Raw genomic sequence first — 18,841 nt, 5'->3', positions numbered from 1 at the left:
CTCTTTTCATTTCCACGATGATTCTCCGTACTCTCTTAATTTCCTCCCTCTTCACCCCTTTACCCTAAATCCGAACTATGTCCATTGTATCCATATCCTAAGATCTTAACAGGATCATGACCTAAACATATCTACAAAATTTGATAATAGTCCCATATTTGGATGATTGGATGGAAGGTGCGAATATACGGAAATATCTTTCATATTTTCCTTCATTTATGTCTATTCACGAGGCGTATCTTCACAATATTTAAAAAATTACTTAAAAGGACAAACATTATATTTTGACGCCTTTTCATTTCGATGATGATTATCCTTACCTTATTCAATTTTTTTCCTCTTCACTCCCTTTACCCTAATCACTAACCATGTACAACTTATGTAGGGCCCAAAACATCACATTGGACGGTCTGATTGTGACACAAATCGCGTCTTTCAAGTGCTAAAAAGTGGAGATTTTATTTTGTGTAAGCCCTTATAGTCCCGTATTTTTCCAAAAGTACTATACCGCCTGCACCATAGGATGATCCAAACCATCCATTTGGAAAAATACGGGACTATAAGGGCTTACACCATATAATTAATTTCTTCTAAAAAGTGTGTTTCTTTTAAGTGTGTCAAACGTAGGGGTGGCAATGGTTCGGTTTCGGTTCGGTTCGACCCCCAAACCGAACCGAACTGAAATTTGAATCGGTTTGGTTTTACCAAACCAAAACCGAACCAAAACTGAATTTTCGGTTTGGTTTCGGTTCGGTTCCGCCAATTTTGCCACTCCTTACTCATAATAATTGGAAATATTTGGTTTCGGTTCGGTTTGATCCCCAAACCGAAATTTGAATCGGTTTGGTTTAACCAAACCGAAACCGAATTTTCGGTTCGGTTTAGGCTCGGTTCCGGTTCGGTTCGGCCAATTTTGCCACCCCTAGTCAAACGAGATCAACCAATTTGGTATAAAAAAAACGGAAAATGATATATTCGCCTCCTTTTCTTCCCCGGGCCACTCCCTTGTAGTGCAAAAGAGTGATGAAAAATACACTAGTGGGGGCTAGCTCAGGGAAGAAAAGGAGACAAGTATATCCGACATTGTACGGTTGATCGATCTTAGACAATCCATTTAATCTTGACCGTCCATTTGACGACCTTACAGTAACCCAAATCAGACTAATAAGGCAATAAGCCTTCCAAAATATTCAGGGGTAATGATAAATTCGCCACCCCTGTAGGATAATTCGCACCAATGGTAACGTCGTTTGCCGTCAAAAAGCGTTAAAGTCTGACGCTTTATAAGGAGTGCGAATTATTCTAAAGGGGTGCGAATTTATTATTTGCAATATTCAATTTCCCCTAAGAAAGAAGACCAACAAAAACCCTTCTAAAACCCCCTTTCCCCCTCTCTCATTTCAGAATTTCTCATCTTCTCTCTCCTCATTCTCTCTCTCTCTCTCTCTCTGTAATACAAAAAAAAGCCCTAATTTTTCCAATCTCAAGAACCATGTTTAGGGCAAATTCTCTTAGATCTTTGAGCTACCTCCGCTCAGCAACATCACTCCTCTCTCCCTCTCTCAACCGTTACGAAACCCCTCTCCGTATCGGACCCTCAATCCGACACATGCGAACCAGCCGATATCGAGGCGAAGATCCAAGTTCAAGGTCAGCACGATTCCTATTCTCTCCTAATTTTTTTGTCTCATTCAAAAAGTAATTTAGGTTTTCTCATTTACTTTGTTTAGATACGAACTTATTCCTCCTACAAATTGGGGAGTCCGAATCGTTCCTGAAAAGAAAGCATTTGTAATTGAGAGATTTGGAAAATACCGAAAGACTCTCGATTCCGGAATTCACTTATTGATTCCGGTTGTGGATCGGATTGCCTATGTGCATTCTCTTAAGGAAGAGGCGATTCCGATTCCGGATCAGTCTGCGATTACTAAGGATAATGTCAGCATTATGATTGATGGGGTTCTTTATGTTAAGGTATGGGTTTGTTTTATGATGATTGTTTGTTTGTGATGTAGAATTGGTTTGTTGATTATAGATACTGTTGTTGTTTACAGATTGTTGATCCGTTTTTGGCTTCGTATGGAGTTGAGAATCCGATTTTTGCGGTAATTCAGCTTGCGCAGACGACAATGAGAAGTGAGTTGGGGAAAATTACGTTGGATAAGACGTTTGAGGAGAGAGATACTTTGAATGAAAATATTGTTGTAAGTTCACTTGTCTGATGTTGAATGTACAGTTTGTTAGTTATTTTTACATTTGTTGGTCTATTCATTTTCTGTTTTTGTCATGCTTTTAAGTTTCGGCCAAAACAAAATTAAATGGCTGAAATATTTTGATTTTGGTTGCCATCGAAATGAAATCCACTTGGATCCAGAAAATTACAAGATTTCGTCCAAAATTTTGGTTTTTCGTCCGAAATTTGGGGATTTTGTCCGAAATTTTGATATTTCGTTAATGTTTCGGTCGAAATATGTGAAACATGTAACTTTTCATATTAAAAAAAGCAAAGTTTCTATCGAAATGTTGACATTTCGACAAACCGCAGACAAAAATCAACTCCACTCATAGGAAAGAGAAGAACAACAAGATTCCTTTAAGATATTTCTAAAAATACGACAAAAAAAAAAAAAAAACTAGTGGTGAAGAATATTTCCTGGATTTCAGCCGTGATTTCACGCCAAAATGTTTTCGTGATTTTACAAAATTTCGGCTGAAATTTCATACCTGCACTCCAAAATTTCATACCGACACTGAAACCGAAATTTAAAACCTTAGTCTATCTTCTCTCTGGTTTAAAAGCATTAGCCTATGTGTAAGTTGTCTGTTTGTGGTTGCCTTGATTGTATTTCGAGATCCAAAGTTTGAACAACTACCCACTTACACTGATCCTGCATCGAGTAGATAATTATGGTAGCTCAGACATGAACGGCGCTTGTTTCATTTTTCTTTGTAATTTTTTTTTTCTTTTAAAATCCTGTCTTTCATAGGATTTTTTGTTTATTTTAACAAAGACTAAACATAGCCACCACATATTCGAATCTTTTGGTTCATTTTTTAGTGCTCATTTGGCACTTGTCAAGTTGCATGACTCATGTTGGACAATCTACATCAGTGGCTTTCAGTAGTGGATGTTGTAGAGCAGATACATTTTGTTATCATATTTTTTTTTTTTTTTTTTTGAATGATAATTTTGTTATCATCTTGGTTAGCATTATTTATTGGAATTACAGGGTGACAGAGAAGGGAACTTGACAGTGTCCCAATGGGTGCTCTTGATACCAGAATGAACAGGGTAGAAAATTATGAATTATCACATTCAAACATTCATGAAATTATACAAATAGATTTTTTATCCATCAAATAAACAAATCGAAGTATTAGGCCTTTCAAATTAAAGAAATGAATAATTAACATTCTGAATAAGTTAATCAAGTGATCATTTAAAATAAAAGTTATTCAAGTGATGAAGATAATTATTCAATGAACCATTCAAATACTAAAATGTGGTTAAAAGACTCAAAATAAACCATCCATTCCTTGATAGAAACTTATTTTATCCAAAACAAAGCTTCCCATTATAAAACTTAATTATGAATTTCACTGGAACTCTTCTTAATCATAATTCTCCAACATCGGCTGGCTCTAATGCATTGCTTTCATCATCATATTTATCTCCTTCCTCATTGCATTGTTCTGCCTCATATTCTCAACATGACCTGGCTAGACCTCAGTTAGAACTTTCTTGGCTCAAATTATGAATATTTGTAAATAGCAGTGTAGCATTTGGCAACCCTGGTGTGTCTCTGAGGATGGTGGAATTCCCTCGGAGAAGATCTCGTAGTTCCCACGTTGCCAATCCGTGGAGGGCCGAGATTGTCCACGTTGCTTCCGCGTGGAGGGGAGATTGTTGGGGTTCCACGCAAAAGCAAATAGTCCCACATCGGATAAGTGAAGTGGATGGGGATGGGTTATAAGGGAATGGGCACCCTCCCTCTAAAGGCTACCTTTTAGGGAATGGGCACCCTCCCTCTATAGCCTGTCCCAAGCCAGGATAAAGGAGGAGGGTAGGCGTCAGGTTGGCAGCCGGCCGTAAACTTTGCCACTTTTCTTTGTTGAGTTGAGTTGAGTTGAGCAGTGTAGCATTTGGTTGCCTCATCTTCTTAACTACAAAGGCATTAGAACAAAATGTTAGCTTACTTCTATGGTTTGCATTTCTTAAATATACATCCATTTAAAATGGAAAAAAATCAGAATCTTAAATTGCTATGTAATGCATTAAAAAAAAATTGTCAATTTTTTTATCTGATAAGGATAGGGCAGCAATTATCATTCTTAAAGGAAATTGCCATTATTAGAAAGTTTCTGTGTAACTTTTTTTTGTCTTTTTTCCTCTTCTCCTTTTGTTCCCCGGTAAGTTGTCTTGCTTTCTTTGGCTTTAATACTTCAATTGTTCCCAAAAGGAAACAAAAATGATAGGCCATCCAACAAGATTTATTGGCAGATTTTAATTTTACATAGACGGAGACACTTTAGCAGAGACTCTGAGTGGAATGTGTGATAAAGGTTAAAGAAATGGGATCCTCACAGGGTTTAATGTGGGCCCTTCCGAGGTGGAACTATCACACCTATAATTTGCAGATGGCACTTTAGTCTTTATCGTGGCAGAGGAAGAGAAAGTACTAAATCTTATGGCAATTCTTCGCTTCTATGAAGTGGTCACTAGGCAGAGATCAAACTTTAGGAAGTCTAAGATGTTTGGGATTAATATCCCTAAGGATCGGGGCGATAGGTTGGCTCACTTACTGGGTTGCTCTGTGGACCGGTTTCTGTTGACATACCTTGATCTGCCTATCGGTGGCGAGGGAAGACCTAAGAAGAAGGTTTGGGATCTGATTGTAGAAAGGGTAGAAAGAAGACTGGCTACGTGGAAAAGAAACATGTGTCATTAAGGGGCAGGATCACTCTCGTAAAAGTAGTATTGGTTAATATTCATGTATATCACCTTTTAGTGTTCAAGTGTCCGATTGGTGTGATCAATCGGCTAGAAAAAAATTCAGAAGAATTTCCTTTGCGGTAGGACTGATAATAAGATAAAACTCCATCTTGTTAGTTGGGAGGAGGGTTTCAAGCCTATAGAAGTGGGTGGCATCGGATGTAGGCATTTAAGGGATGTCAATAAATCCCTTCTCGGTAAGTGGCTTTAGAGGTATGGAGAAGACAAAATCCAATTATGAACTAAGGTAATAAATAGTAAGTATGGCTCAACTCCTGGGAATTTGCTCTCTGACGGATAGGTTGGGCAAAAGGGGCATGACTACGTGGAGGCCTGGAGGGATATCCTCGGGCACAAGCATTGTTTTCAGAATGGGATAAGATTTAGAGTGTATAAAGGAGATAGAATAAAGTTTTGGCATGATATATGGTGTTGCGATGCTCCCTTTAGTACTTTGTATCCAGATCTTATGGTAATAACTAAAGATAAGGAAGCTTTAATAAAAGACTTTTCCAGTGGGAGGACAGCCAGATCTCTTGGAAGGAGGAGTTCAGGTGGAATATTTTTGAGAGAAGGTAGGCCTAATTGCTAGTCTGTTGGATTCTCTGAACTCCAGTTATATTGAGTGCAAGGAAAGGATACAAGGTTTTGGATTTGGGACTCTTTCAGCGTCTTCACCGTTAAGTGTTTCTATCACCCATTGCACTTATCCCTTCTTGCTCGTCCTTGGAAAGAGCATGACACACTTCTTGCCCTTCCTGTGCTACTAGAGTGTGTGCTTTTGGGTGGCCTACTTGGATAAGATCCTTACGGGTGACCACATGAGGAATCGTCATATGCTGATTATCGATAATTATTCGCTTTGTATCGAGGCAGGGGAATCATTGTACCACTTTTTTTTATACATTGCATATTCTCTAGAGATATTTGGGGCCGAATCCTAGGGAGATATGGAATCACTTGGGTTTTTCCATCTCGTGTGGTAGACTTGTTGGAATCTTGGTCCATGGCTCCTTCAAAGATAAAAGGGAGAATTCTATGGAGAGTTGTTCTTCTTGCGACCATTTGGGTGATTTGGAAGGAGAGAAATGACCAGCTGTTTCGAAATTCGGTCAGATGCTCGCCTTTTGCATTCACCAAAATCATATTGCTCACCATTTTTTGGGTTAAATCTCTTTCTTGTTTCAAGTTTACTTGTACTGATTTATGGCGACGATGGAGAGAGATTTGTGTTAGTGGAGAGTCAAAGGAAGGGGACTTTCATTAGATGGATGCTTGGGAGTCATCCACACCCGTGGAGATTTGCGCATTGGGTGTGTTAAAGTATAAAAGATTAAATATCACCATCTACAACGGCTTAAGCTTTTAGAGTAATTGGTCATTTCACATGGTATCAGAGCAACAGGCAAAAGCCCGCATCTACCTTTTATCTTATAAATGCATCCCTTCTAGAAGTTAGGGTTTGTTGCACATATTAGCTCTAGAATTACTACAGTTATCCGAGTAGCAAATACCATCAAACAAACTATAACTGATTTAATGAACCATTCTCAGTTTCACTCTGAATTAGTTCGTATTTACACATGCATGGCTTAATCTTTGAGATAAGCATATGACTACTGGCAGGATTAAAGGTCGTGAGTTCAAAAGTCCCTGATATTAAAATCCCCCATGTAATGGCCAACTCAAAAGGGGGGGGCGACATGTGCCACGTGTAGGCCAATCCTAAAAGGAGGGGCCACACGTGAGGGGGAGTGTTAAAGTATAAAAGATTAAATAACGACATCTTCAACAACTTAAGCTTTTGGACTAATTGGTTGTTTCATATTGTATCAGAGCCTGGGTTCAAAACTCCTTGATATTAAAAATCAGGGCCACATGTGCCACATGTAGGCAATCCTAAAAAGAGGGGCCACATGTGAGGGGGAGTGTTAAAGTATAAAAGATTAAATAACGCCATCATTAACGGCTTAAGCTTTTGGACTAATTGGTCTTTTGACGGGGTGGATGAGATTCAGGACTGCATGGGCTATTTTTAGTCTCTTTTCAACATGTCAAAAGATCCGCTAATAGCAAAGTGGATAGGCCAGACTAGGCGGGAGTAGGTAGTTCTCCGTTGGAGGTGTTCAAATTTCTCCCTCCGTGAGAAGGAAGGGCTATTGATATGGTGTTTCGCTTCTGTCTATCTGTACTCTATGTATTCACCTCCTTGTCGAGGGCTTTGCCCCTTCTTTCTCTATTAATGAAAGCATTTCACCATTCGAAAAAAAAACATAGGCAGAGACACCCGTGTTCATTAGTCAAACTTTTAATTCATTTTTTTATTGATAACTTTTAATTCATTACTTGCTTTCAGTTATTGGAAAAAAACAAAGCTTGCTAGAGATGGCAAATTCGATCTACTCCTAATGTCTTTCTTCATTTCATTCCTGAACATATCATTTCATCTTCGTCACTGGAGTTTTAACAGTTTGGGTTGGCATCTTAATTAGGGCATGCCAGATTTGCTAACTTTAGGTTGAGCATGTCACCCTTTCCATCTACTACCTACATGAACACCTTCATTTATAGAGGCTTATACACAGACTCAATCATCTTATTTATCCATCTGTAATTATATTGACCAGTTGCTTTTTGTGAAATGACATTGATGTTGCAGAAATCAATCAATGAGGCTGCTAAGGCTTGGGGACTGAAGTGTCTACGATATGAGATAAGTAAGAGACATGATTTTTATATGGATATTATTGCCGAAATTCGTTAGGTTACACCTGACTGAGTATCTCTTTGCATAGGGGATATATCACCTCCCCCTGGAGTAAGGGCAGCTATGGAGATGCAAGCGGAAGCAGAGCGAAGAAAACGTGCTCAAGTTTTGGAGTCTGAAGGTACTCTATTTGCTTGTGCTTGTTTATTTACTAATTTAAATCTTCACAATATGGCATGTTGGTAAGGAGTGATGTGTTAAAAATGTTTATAGGGGGTAGAGTTATGCTTTTTTTAGTAATCAACGTGCCAGGTTAGCTGTGGAAAAATTATTTATGGCATGGAGATGTCGTTTGTAATGTCGAAAGGATTCTACTAACTGATTAGATTGTCCTTTAATCACCTAGCCTTGTATATAAATATGTGAAATGATTCGCATATTTATCCAGGAGAGAGACAGGCAAACATTAATATTGCCGATGGGAAGAAAACCTCTGCAATCTTAGAAGCCGAAGGAAAGAAAAGTTCAGTGATATTAGCATCAGAAGCTGCAATGCTGGATCAAGTGAATAGAGCTAAGGGTACGTTGTGCTATATTTTGCTATATATGGAGTGACCTGTCATGCATTGTATGTTGATGTTTTAATTTAGGGATATGATATCCACACCCCTTTCTTTTAGTAGTGGCACCTCTCTCGCTCTCTCTTTATTTTTCATTTCCCTAATTATCTTTTAAAGCCTGTTACAATTCCCAAAAGCTATTAGCCAGCCAGAAAAGTGCTCAGTGAAGTGAAGAGTGCCACTATCAAAAGAATGCATTGCATTCTATTCTCCCATCATACTTTTGTTGTTTTGTATTTTGTGTACATTTCTGTATTGTAAAGTGAAGAGTGCCCCTATTAGCCCTTACGTTTATGGCGGGCAAAAAAAGTGTCTCTATTTTCGCTTTAGGGAGCAGCACAGCCTCTGAATGCACCAAACCACATAATTGTTCATGAGGGGTGCATATATCATTTCTAGTTTATGCTTCAATCATGATTGTGTCATGCATATGAATTTTTCTATTAGTTGGATTTATTGGTTACCATGATTTGATTGTATTATTTATGTTGAATGAATGGGTGGGTTGGCATTTGGATTTCAGTGTAGACATGTGATTGAAATATAGTCTACATTGGATTTATTGGTTACTAGTTCAAGCAAGATTTACTATTTGGTCACAGACATTTGAGGGTCTGTTTGAAAAGTATTTATAATTATCATTTGATAAAAACAAGTTTATAGAACTAGTTTACTCAGGAATTGAAGTTTCTATCCCGTGTTAGCTACCCTCTCCATAGTCTCTACGATGTCATTGTTGTAACCTTGGTTACTATATGATTCGGGAATGAAATTTTTTGAGGCCATAGCTCCAAATTCCACCTCTATGGATTGTTGAACCTTGGTTAGTATTCCATAGCTTGACGAATGGCACTCGTGGAGCTACATAAGAGAGTGAAGCTCACCTTTCGGGTCCCTTCGGGTGTCGCAAATGAGGTAAGGGTGGTTTGTTTATCCTTGGATGTTTGTGTTAAGCTCCCCTTGCTTATCCCACTTCTGTTAATTAGTTACATTTTTTTCTTTAGGAGTCACATTTTGAAGAGCCATCACCAATTAAAAAAAAGAAGAAGAAAAGAAAAAAAGAAGAGAAAAGCCGCTTATGTACATTTCGATACATTTCTTTATCTATGCCTTTTTGTCTTCTTACTAAATGTTATGGGTTTGCATTACCATTGTAAACCTCCTGGTGTTGGTGTTACTGAAAATTCTTAGATATGTTAAAGGAGCCTGATGTCCTGGATTTACCCTGATATATATGTTTGGGGTAATCATTGTAGATATGACAAAAAAGTGAATGTAACATGTAAGTTGTGCTTTTATCTTTGCATTAGAGAATTTCCTGTAACATAGTGTTCCACATAATTGTTTAATACTTTGAGTGGGGTAGCTTGTGGTACGTTTATCTTTTCTTGTTTGCTGTCCATCCATCTTAGAATCTTACTTATGGAGCTAATAGAGCCATATAGCTCCTCTAGCCTAATCCTTCATACAACTAATAAACATTTAGTGGCTAACAATCACTTTGTTAAAGAGAGTGCACTTTGCATGAAGGAGAGAAACAACAATGATCATAAACCACTTGCTTCAAAAAAAAAAAAAATTGTGCTTAAACAAGAGCAAGCTCAGTGAGTAACTTATTAATTTGTATTCACATGGAGAAACTAGTGTCGATCTTGGGCTTTTTTCTTGAATGGTTAACTAGTGTCGATCTTGGTTAAGCATTTAAATGTGAACTCCAGGATTATTTTGCATTGCCCTCAAAGTTGTAACTCTCTCATTACCCTTCATTCATAACCAATGCTATTGACATAAGTTTTATTGCTACACGGTATTGGTGAAACAACATACTATGTAAAGTCAACCATGAAACAGAATATACCATTTTATCATTTAAATTATTTTTCCAACTACTGATGAAAATATTTAAAACTATTACCCTCGGGCGAGATGTTGCCCACTCAAAGGATCACTTTCTGAAGATTTAAAACTTCTGCGCAAATGAGTGTCACCATCTTAGCCTACCACAGAACATGTCAGAAAGGAAGCACTTTCCCTCCTCAGCAAGTTCAATATTTCATCAATTGAAATTGTCAATCTCCATCAATCAGTATTTTTTTTTGGTCCTCACAATTGACACAATAACATTTAGGGAATAATCTTCCACCACCAAATTGGCATCTAAGCTTTGTTCAATTAAACAACGTCATTCCCCAAATAATTTTTAGGCTTCCAATGTTGTTGTAGTTCCGAGCTCTAGAAAAATTATGGCTTTTCTATTATCTGTACAGACACTTATATAAACCACTCGAATTGCCTACTAAGCTTCAATCCAAACCAAAATTGTCCAAACCACAAGAATTTAAAGCAATCATTCCAAGTTTTATGCTAGAACAAGATAGGCTGCTCATGATGGGAAACTGGGCCAATAATGAAATTCATTTGTTTAAAAAAATTCAACCATTTGTGCGCACTCACACATGTATATCTATGTGTGTATGTGTTGCATGGGTATGGGCAAGGTTTTAAATTTCGGTTTTGGTGTTGGTCTGGGCCGAAATTTTGGCCGAAATCATGTAAAAAATATGATATTGATTTCGTTTTTTTTTTTTTAAATTTCGACTGAAATGTCTAAAACTTCGACCGAAATATCTAAAATTTCGGCGATTATGGTGGAAATTTTGCGATTTCGGTGGACATTTTAAAATTTTCAGTGGAAATTTTGTTAAAATGGCAAAAAATGAAATTTCAATCTAAATTTCAGCGAATTTCGGGGAAATTTCAGATTTTTCACAGAAATCTTGTAAAGAAATGACTTCATATAAATTTCGTTTCGTCCGTGGCTGAAACCGAAATATTTCAACCATTTCGTTTCATTTCGGCCGAAATTTAAAACCATGGGTATGGGTACAAGTGTTAGAATCCAACACGAGTAACAAGTTTTGAATTCAGCAAACCTTAAAAAAAGATTTCATGGATTCAGCAATATATCGTAATCAATTTGAAAAAAGATGTACTTGTATGTAACAACTTATTTATAGCAGGTTATATATTTGAAATTTGGGATTTGCTAGTGTCCATCACAAAAGGCATTTTGCTGGTGGTTTGTTGCATCTGACAGTCACCACAGAGGCTCAATTTTCAGCAGATTTTGTCTTCATTCATGAAGTGGCTGCTGTCAGATGCAACAGACCATGCGTGAAATGCCTTCTGCGATGGACGTTAGCTAATCCCTTGAAATTTTAATAGGTTTAGTTATACTCAACTCAACTCAACTAAGCCTTTGTCCCAAACTAGTTGGGGTCGGCTAATGAATCCTTTAGAAAATTTTCATGAAGAAGATGAAAGGATCTACCTGGCTCAAAATTGACTAAGTCTACTCCTGACACTAGTTGGGTTCGTCTACATGTATCATTTTCTTTCATTCTATCCTATGCAAGGTCATGTTCTCTGTTATGTTCCTAGCCCTCAAGTCTTTCCTCACTGTTTCTACTCAAGTTGTTTTCGGGCTGCCCCTACCTCTTTTTACTCCATCAACTTGGCTCAAATCACTTCTTCTCACTGGAGCATCCAAAGGCCTACGTTGGATATGCCCAAACCATCTTAAGCGGTGCTCTCTCATCTTCTCCTCAATTTGTGTCACCCCCACCTTTATACGGATGTCTTCATTTTTAATTCGATCTAACCTTGTGTGGCCGCACATCCATCTAAGCATTTGCATCTCTGCTACACTCATCTTATGCACATGCTGCTTCTTGGTGGCCCAACATTCTAAGCCGGACAGCATGGATGGCCTCACAGCTGTCTTATAAAACTTTCCCTTCATTTTTACGATCGTATAGAACTCCTGAAGCATGGTTCCACTTCAACAAACGTGCTCTTATTCTGTGGTTAACATCCTCTTCAATCTCTCCTTCCTTGTGTAGGATTGAACCAAGATAGTGAAAGATAATCCCTCTTAGGTACCTTCTGTCCAGTCATATTTACTTCATGTACTCTGTTTTAGTCCTGCTCAGTCGAAAACCTTTGGATTCCAAAGTAGTTCTCCATGACTCTAACTTAGCATTAACTCCTGCTTTGGTTTCGTCAATTAATACTATGTCATCTGCAAATAACATACACCACGGCACCTCGTCTTGGATACCCTCCATAAGTTATCTCCTTATAAAAAGTGTACTAGTAGGATGGATAAAGCCCAAAACCTATGTAAAATGTAAACTTCTGTTAGTACAATAATGTAAACTTGTCCAAAGCATCATTCATCCTCGTGGATTTACCTTGGCTACTTTCTTTTAGAAGGTATTTAGTGGGCTCATCAGGTTAAAATCCTTAATATCCAAATTTCCCTTCTGTAGGATGAGCATGATGCACATAGTATTTTTGCTCTTATTTAGGTACCCTTTTCATATGTTTCGCATCAAAGACGAGTGATTCAAAACTTCAGAATAGAAGAGTCAATCACAAAGCAGGCTAAGCAAAAGTTGCACAGGCTCCCAATCTCAAGTCCTTCCTCTACAGGTTACTATGCCCTCATTCAACCAACAAAATGCCCCATATTCTCATTCCCCTCTTTGTTTCAAAGGAACTTCTATCTTCTCCAATTTGTCTGCGATATACCAGAACTCTTTGAATAAACATATAATAGTTGTTTCATGTCAATATGTCACTGCATGAGTATTTCTTCAAGTTGAGGCTAATTAGCTGGAACGACAGTAACATATCTCAATAGTCTATCTTTAACTTTACCACTTGAAACTACTCAATGCTAGCCTAGAATAGATAGCATGTCAAACATCAGAAAGAGTGTGTAGGGTGAAAAAGCATAATTGTCACCAGCAATGCTAGAATAGACAGCATGTCAAATGCTATAAGAATCGTGTTAAGGTCAAAAAGGATAATTCTCACCAGCCATGTTAGATCATTTCAAACCATCGATTATAGATGTAGGTTGACTACCATTTCATCTGAGCGGCAGGAGGAGAAACCTTGTGAATATGCTTGTCATGTGTCACACTGTAGCCCTTTCAAGGGCAATCGGCCAATTGCATTGTTTGACAAGCTTCTTTTTTGTCAAAAACACAGATCGACTTACAAGGAGTATAAGTGTATTCCATGGCAGTACTTAAATATTACTCTATCAAATTGATCGATTTCTTTGTATATATTTTGTATGTGTTTGTGCATTGTGTGCTCATGTTCATGCATGCATGTTCGCGTGTGAATGTTTAAAAACTTATACTTGGTCAAGAACTAGCGCGAGGCAAAATTGGGTTGGCTTGGGTTAGTTAATGACTGATTCATCGATTTTTAGATTGACTTGAGCAAGTCGAATATATGTTGATTGCCTTGGTAAGGCCAGATATGGATTGACTCAGCCGAGTCAATTCATGACCCAGTGAATTTTTAATTAACTGAATGTGCACGTGCATCATTGATATTTCTATGGTTTATCCAAAATTCAAGTTATATTATTCTTTTTAATTGGACAGTGAACTTCAGAATAATCTATCGAAATGTCTGTGAGGAACCTAGTCCATGAAATTACACTTGTAGGTTTTGGTTCTACGAATCATCTTTAATTATTGTGTTTACCAATCTTTCAGGAGAAGCAGAAGCTATAAGTTCTATATCAGAGTCCATCAAAGCTAGTGGAGGTGCAGAGGTGAGATACTACTTAACTTGAATTCGTGAGATAGTTTATTTAAATGTACATGACATAGTTCAATTTTTAATCAAGCCTTTTTGGTTCCCATGTCTTAATGTCTTTTTATTTGCAATTATATGGCAGTTATGTTAGCCCTTTCCACATTGTCCATGCGATCACATTGTCGATCATGCTTTTTGGCCTATCATGAACCATAGAGCGGGTTTTTGAGTTAATTGATATAATATAATGTCCCTGAATCACCAAAAAATCAATGAATTACATTGAGAACTGACTTCGAACTGAACCGAGCTACATCCCTTGGTCATTTTTCTTTTTCTTGTTTCCATTTTTTTATTTTTTCTTGTTTATTTAACTTCCTTATTTAATCTATGCTAATATTTAACTTTTGTTGAGCTAGATGTACATAACTTTGAGCTTTATCCATGTATGTGTCTCATGTGCCCATTTTTTTTTGTTAGTGTTATTTGCAAATTACCATCAAGCCTTGTGAGTCGTATACCCCCAACATGAGGGTTCGCCTCAGTACATTTTTTTTCCATGCCTCAAACAAACACTGGGACACACACATACACAACACAAGCACATGAATGATGAATTCTTGTGCAATGATATGAAATCTCAGTCTTTTCAAGTTCTTAGCTATTCTTTCATCCTAACAGGTATTTTTCTGCTCTATCTTTCTTCTTTATTTTAGGGGTATCAATGGACCCAGATAATCTGATGGACCATCTGAATCCGTAGTTAAACGGACAGGATCTAGACACATTACCAGGATCCATGGATACATTTCAGGATCCTATCATAGGATCCGAAATTATTACAGATCCAGACAACTAACAAAAGCCCATGGACAGTCCTAAATCCGATTTTATTATACTATTTTACAAAAATACCCTCTATTTTTATTTCTTCAAGTATTGTTTCCGTGGTATTTTAGTAAAAATAAGCCAATGCATTTTTTTTCTTCCATTCTAACATGTATTTTTCTGCTCTTTTCTTTCTTATTTTATACTTTGTTAATTTATTTTGATTGAAAATAGAAAGCTACGAGTTCAGGGCTGCATCAGTTTAGCCCTATGATTTGTAGACACGGACATGAGTGTCGCATGTCGACACAAGACTGAGTGTCGGACAAGGCAAACCCCCAAAATTTAGAAATGGGGACACGGCTAAAATAGAAAGTATATATAATCATAGTTTGGCGATACGGATTCGTGTGCTGAGTTTCGACACATATATGAGTTGTCTGACATGGCAACATCTAAAAAACTAGATATGGTGATAAACAAATACACATAAAATTATTTATTATTACACAAATACGCGTCCACACTCCCACATTAATTCTAATACTCCTAGCAATTCATTTAAAAGTGTCCAAAGGAGTGTCGACATGTTTTGTGTCGGACACTGCATGACACGTGTGTCAGCAATAAATTCAAAGTGTCGGCTAAATCATAGGTTTAGCCAGTTGATGAAATGATGTTCTACTTAGGTTACCACGTCTGCTTCCGATCTTGGGATTCCAAAGCTACTCTGCATCCTAAAATGTGTAATTTTATATATTTCACTGTTTTTTTTGACATGATATACATATGAGAAAACGGTTCCTACACATATGTGTAGATAAGTTATCTACACACTAGCTTAAAATACAGTGGGGGCCACACTATTTGGGTGATCCAAACCTTTCATTTTTAAGGCCCTCACATAGATAGGGTGTCCACAAAAAATCAAATCCATAGGATCATCCTAACCATTCGAACTGTGGAGGCAAAAAATGGACTAATTTGTGAAGGTTTAAAGACATCAATTTTACTTCTACAAATCGTAGGGTTGGGATGATCCTATAGATCTGTTTTTTTGTAGACACCCTATCTATGTGAGGGTCTTTAAAATGGATGGCTTGGATCACCCAAACAATGTGGGCCCCCACTGTATTTTAAGATAGTGTGTAGAGAACTCTCTACACATGTGTAGGAACCGTTTTCTCTCTCTCTCTCTCTCTCTCTCTCTCTCTCTCTCTATATATATATATATATATATATATATATATATATATATATATATATATATATATATATATATATATATGTCACTGTTGAAAGGGCACTAGCATCAGAACTAAAACCAATATTGTCAGATTGGATTTAATTGGGTATTTTGGAGTAACTGGGATATGAAATTTCGTAACAATGTACTTGATATGCTCTCAACTGCAATAGAGCTCAAGGTTGTTGATTTTGCAGGCCGCGAGTTTACGAGTTGCTGAGCAATACATTCAAGCATTCGGTAACATCGCCAAGGATGTGAGTAACAAGTGATGGGTCCTCAAAACACAATTAAAGGTCCCTCTCCCGAGGGCTCTCAGACATGGATAATGAGGATATATTTATGGTTTTTATATTGCCTCCTTTCAGGGAACGACACTGCTGCTCCCTAGTGCTGCTGCAGATCCAGCCAGTATGATGGCCCAAGCTCTGGGAATATACAAAAGCTTGATCAATAATAGCAGTTCAACGAGTGGACCCCGTCAAATATCCCAATCTGAACCTTTAGATGTGACCAAAGTCAATGGCCCCACCAAACAAGCTGGAGACGGAGGCTCGACGTCTGATGCTACATCTGTTGCTGATCCAAATGCTTTTCCAACCAAGCCCATTTTCTCCCTGCAGAGTCCCAAAGAGTAACAAAGCTTGATACTCTCCACAAAAGATAAGAAGAGGACCAAAGTTGCACCATTCATTTTTGTCAGCAGGTATTGTTTCAGGTTAATTCTGAACTCATGCATTTTTTATATATGCATTTTAAAAGGATAGTGACTGCTTGGTATATGCGTGGCTCGTAGAGCTGCTCTTTTCATAGTTTTGAGAACTCAAACTGAGGCAATAGAGTCGACCCAATCCACCATCTTTATATTTGAGAAATGCAAATGGGGAATAAGAAAATTTCAATGTTAGCCTGTATTACGTTTTAATCTGATGTTGTGAAGCAGAGGGTGTTTGGTACCAATCCCCGTGGGAATTGAACACGAGACTTTAGACAAGGTTCATGGCCCCTTACCACCAACACAAGGGTGTGAGTTAAGCTGGGATTGAGCCTTTAACAGTTTCCAATTTCGGAGAAATGTAACCCAAAGTTGAGACTTTTTAACTTACCTATATGATTTACATGTTTGCCAACAATGAAATGTTTTGCTTAAATTTTCTCCTTGGAAAATTGAGTTCTCTGAGGTTTGCTAACCACCTTTTTTAAGTTAAAATTATTTAGGTGGAACTTTTTAAGAGAGTTTCGCTGGAAAAGTTAAGGTGAAAAAATGGCTCTTTGGTTGAGGAACAATAATAGGTTGTATTCTTTAACGTTCAGGGCCGATCTTCTGCAGTTTTTTCACCTGCCGAGAATTACATAATTGATATTGTTTCCTCATTTTCTTCCCCTAGCCCATCCCTTCTAGTGTAGAAACTAGACAGAATAGCCATGAATACACTAGAGGTTGGCCCGGGTAAGAAAGTGGGCGAATATATCACTTCTTTTACAATAACATCGTTATCCCTGTTTTCACACCATCATTGCACTCTTATTCCTGTTTCAATTACAGCATCATTTCGCAAACAATTGGTTTTCTTTCTTCTCTTCTATGAAGTTCTTTGTCATTTCATTCATCTCTCAGACAACCTAGCTTTGAATCTCTGCCATTGTTCGAAGCAGTGATTCCCAAGTTCTTGGGATAAGCTGCCATTAAGGGTGTCAATTTTGGCTCGGGCTCGGAAGCTCGCTCGAGCTCGGCTCGAATCCTTAACGAGCCGAGCCTGAGTTAGGCAGGCTCGGCTCGGCTCGTTAAGAATTTAATATATTTAAATATATATATTATATATTAATATATAGAGTAAAAGGGTTGTCCATGGAGTGAAAGGGGGGGGCAAAATATGTCACTTCATTTTTGGAACCCCATTTGTTACTAGGACCACCCCCCATAGTGTAAAAAAAGTAGTCAAATTACACTAGTAGGGCTGTCTAGGGAAGATGAGGGGTGTGAACATAATATAACCTGAGCTCGGTAAGGCTCGCGAGCCTGGCCAAGCTCGGCTCGGCTCGGCTCGTTTACACCCCTAGCTGCCATTGTCTGAAGGGCCTCTTTCATGAGTAACGTATTCCAAGTTCTTGGAGTTTCTAAAGCTAAGCTCTTTCCAGAATCATGGATTAAAAATATGGGTCTATTTCTGTTCCATTTTATTGCTTTTTTTAGCCAAACTGGGCTTAGCTAGGGCCCTACAAGATATATATCTATGCTATAGTTCCCCTGCTCTTGGATATCTCATCTTTCGTCATGGGCCTTTCTCTCTCCCTTGGCACTCTCTTATCCATGAGATCTTTATCTGTGTTCGGTCTGGGAACTCACTCGAAAGCGCACACACCTGGAGTCCACATAATCGCCGCATTTAAAACCCGTGTATATAATAATAGCCACAGTTTACCCTTCAGTTATCTTAATTAAAACATCAAGATCTCTCTCTCTCTCTCTCTCTCTCTCTCTCGCGCGCGCATGAGGATGATTGATGTATTTTGTATCCAGAACCCAAATCAAAATACAAAAACACGAGGTATCCAAACGTAGCCTAAAGGAATTTTAACTATATTACTATTTCAAAAGGTTTTTTTGAGCAATACAAAACAGAGAGACTTTCTTACAAACTTGTCCATCTAGAAATTCTAGTTTTGAGCAAGATAACACCTTATTTCAACAAGCAGAAGAGGAGAACATTACAGTACAGGAGGGGGTCTTTGCTAACACTGGCTTTAGCCAATGAATCAATAAGATTGTTAGCTTCCCTGATAATGTGAAACAAAGAGAAACCCATATCTCTTGATAAGTAATA

The 18,841-nt window shown here is 37.8% G+C and overlaps 1 protein-coding gene across 1 annotated transcript; it reads left to right on the top strand.

The window, feature by feature from the left end:
* Positions 1-1,382: 1,382 nt before the first annotated feature.
* LOC143875884 (uncharacterized) lies at positions 1,383-17,174 on the top strand. The gene is made up of 9 exons (XM_077377469.1): positions 1,383-1,650; positions 1,731-1,974; positions 2,055-2,204; positions 7,653-7,710; positions 7,789-7,881; positions 8,149-8,280; positions 13,900-13,958; positions 16,214-16,273; positions 16,385-17,174. Exons 1-9 carry the CDS (start codon positions 1,493-1,495, stop codon positions 16,652-16,654), a joined length of 1,224 nt encoding a protein of 407 aa, XP_077233584.1. The 5' UTR covers positions 1,383-1,492; the 3' UTR covers positions 16,655-17,174.
* Positions 17,175-18,841: the final 1,667 nt, after the last annotated feature.

This window comes from Tasmannia lanceolata, unplaced genomic scaffold, assembly GCF_043159265.1.
Source record: "Tasmannia lanceolata isolate RefF3 unplaced genomic scaffold, GAP_Taslan_0.1 ptg000002l, whole genome shotgun sequence".
NCBI classification, from domain to species: Eukaryota; Viridiplantae; Streptophyta; class Magnoliopsida; order Canellales; family Winteraceae; genus Tasmannia; species Tasmannia lanceolata.
Note: the sequence above shows the minus strand (reverse complement) of the source record. Positions and strands in the feature narration are given on the sequence as shown.

Excerpts from the sequence above, each read along its gene's own strand:
- LOC143875884 (XM_077377469.1), top strand. The coding sequence starts at position 1,493 with ATGTTTAGGGCAAATTCTCTTAGATCTTTGAGCTACCTCCGCTCAGCA. Across the intron at positions 1,651-1,730 it reads GGCGAAGATCCAAGTTCAAG|ATACGAACTTATTCCTCCTA; the intron begins GTCAGCACGATT and ends TACTTTGTTTAG. Across the intron at positions 13,959-16,213 it reads AAGCTAGTGGAGGTGCAGAG|GCCGCGAGTTTACGAGTTGC; the intron begins GTGAGATACTAC and ends TTGATTTTGCAG.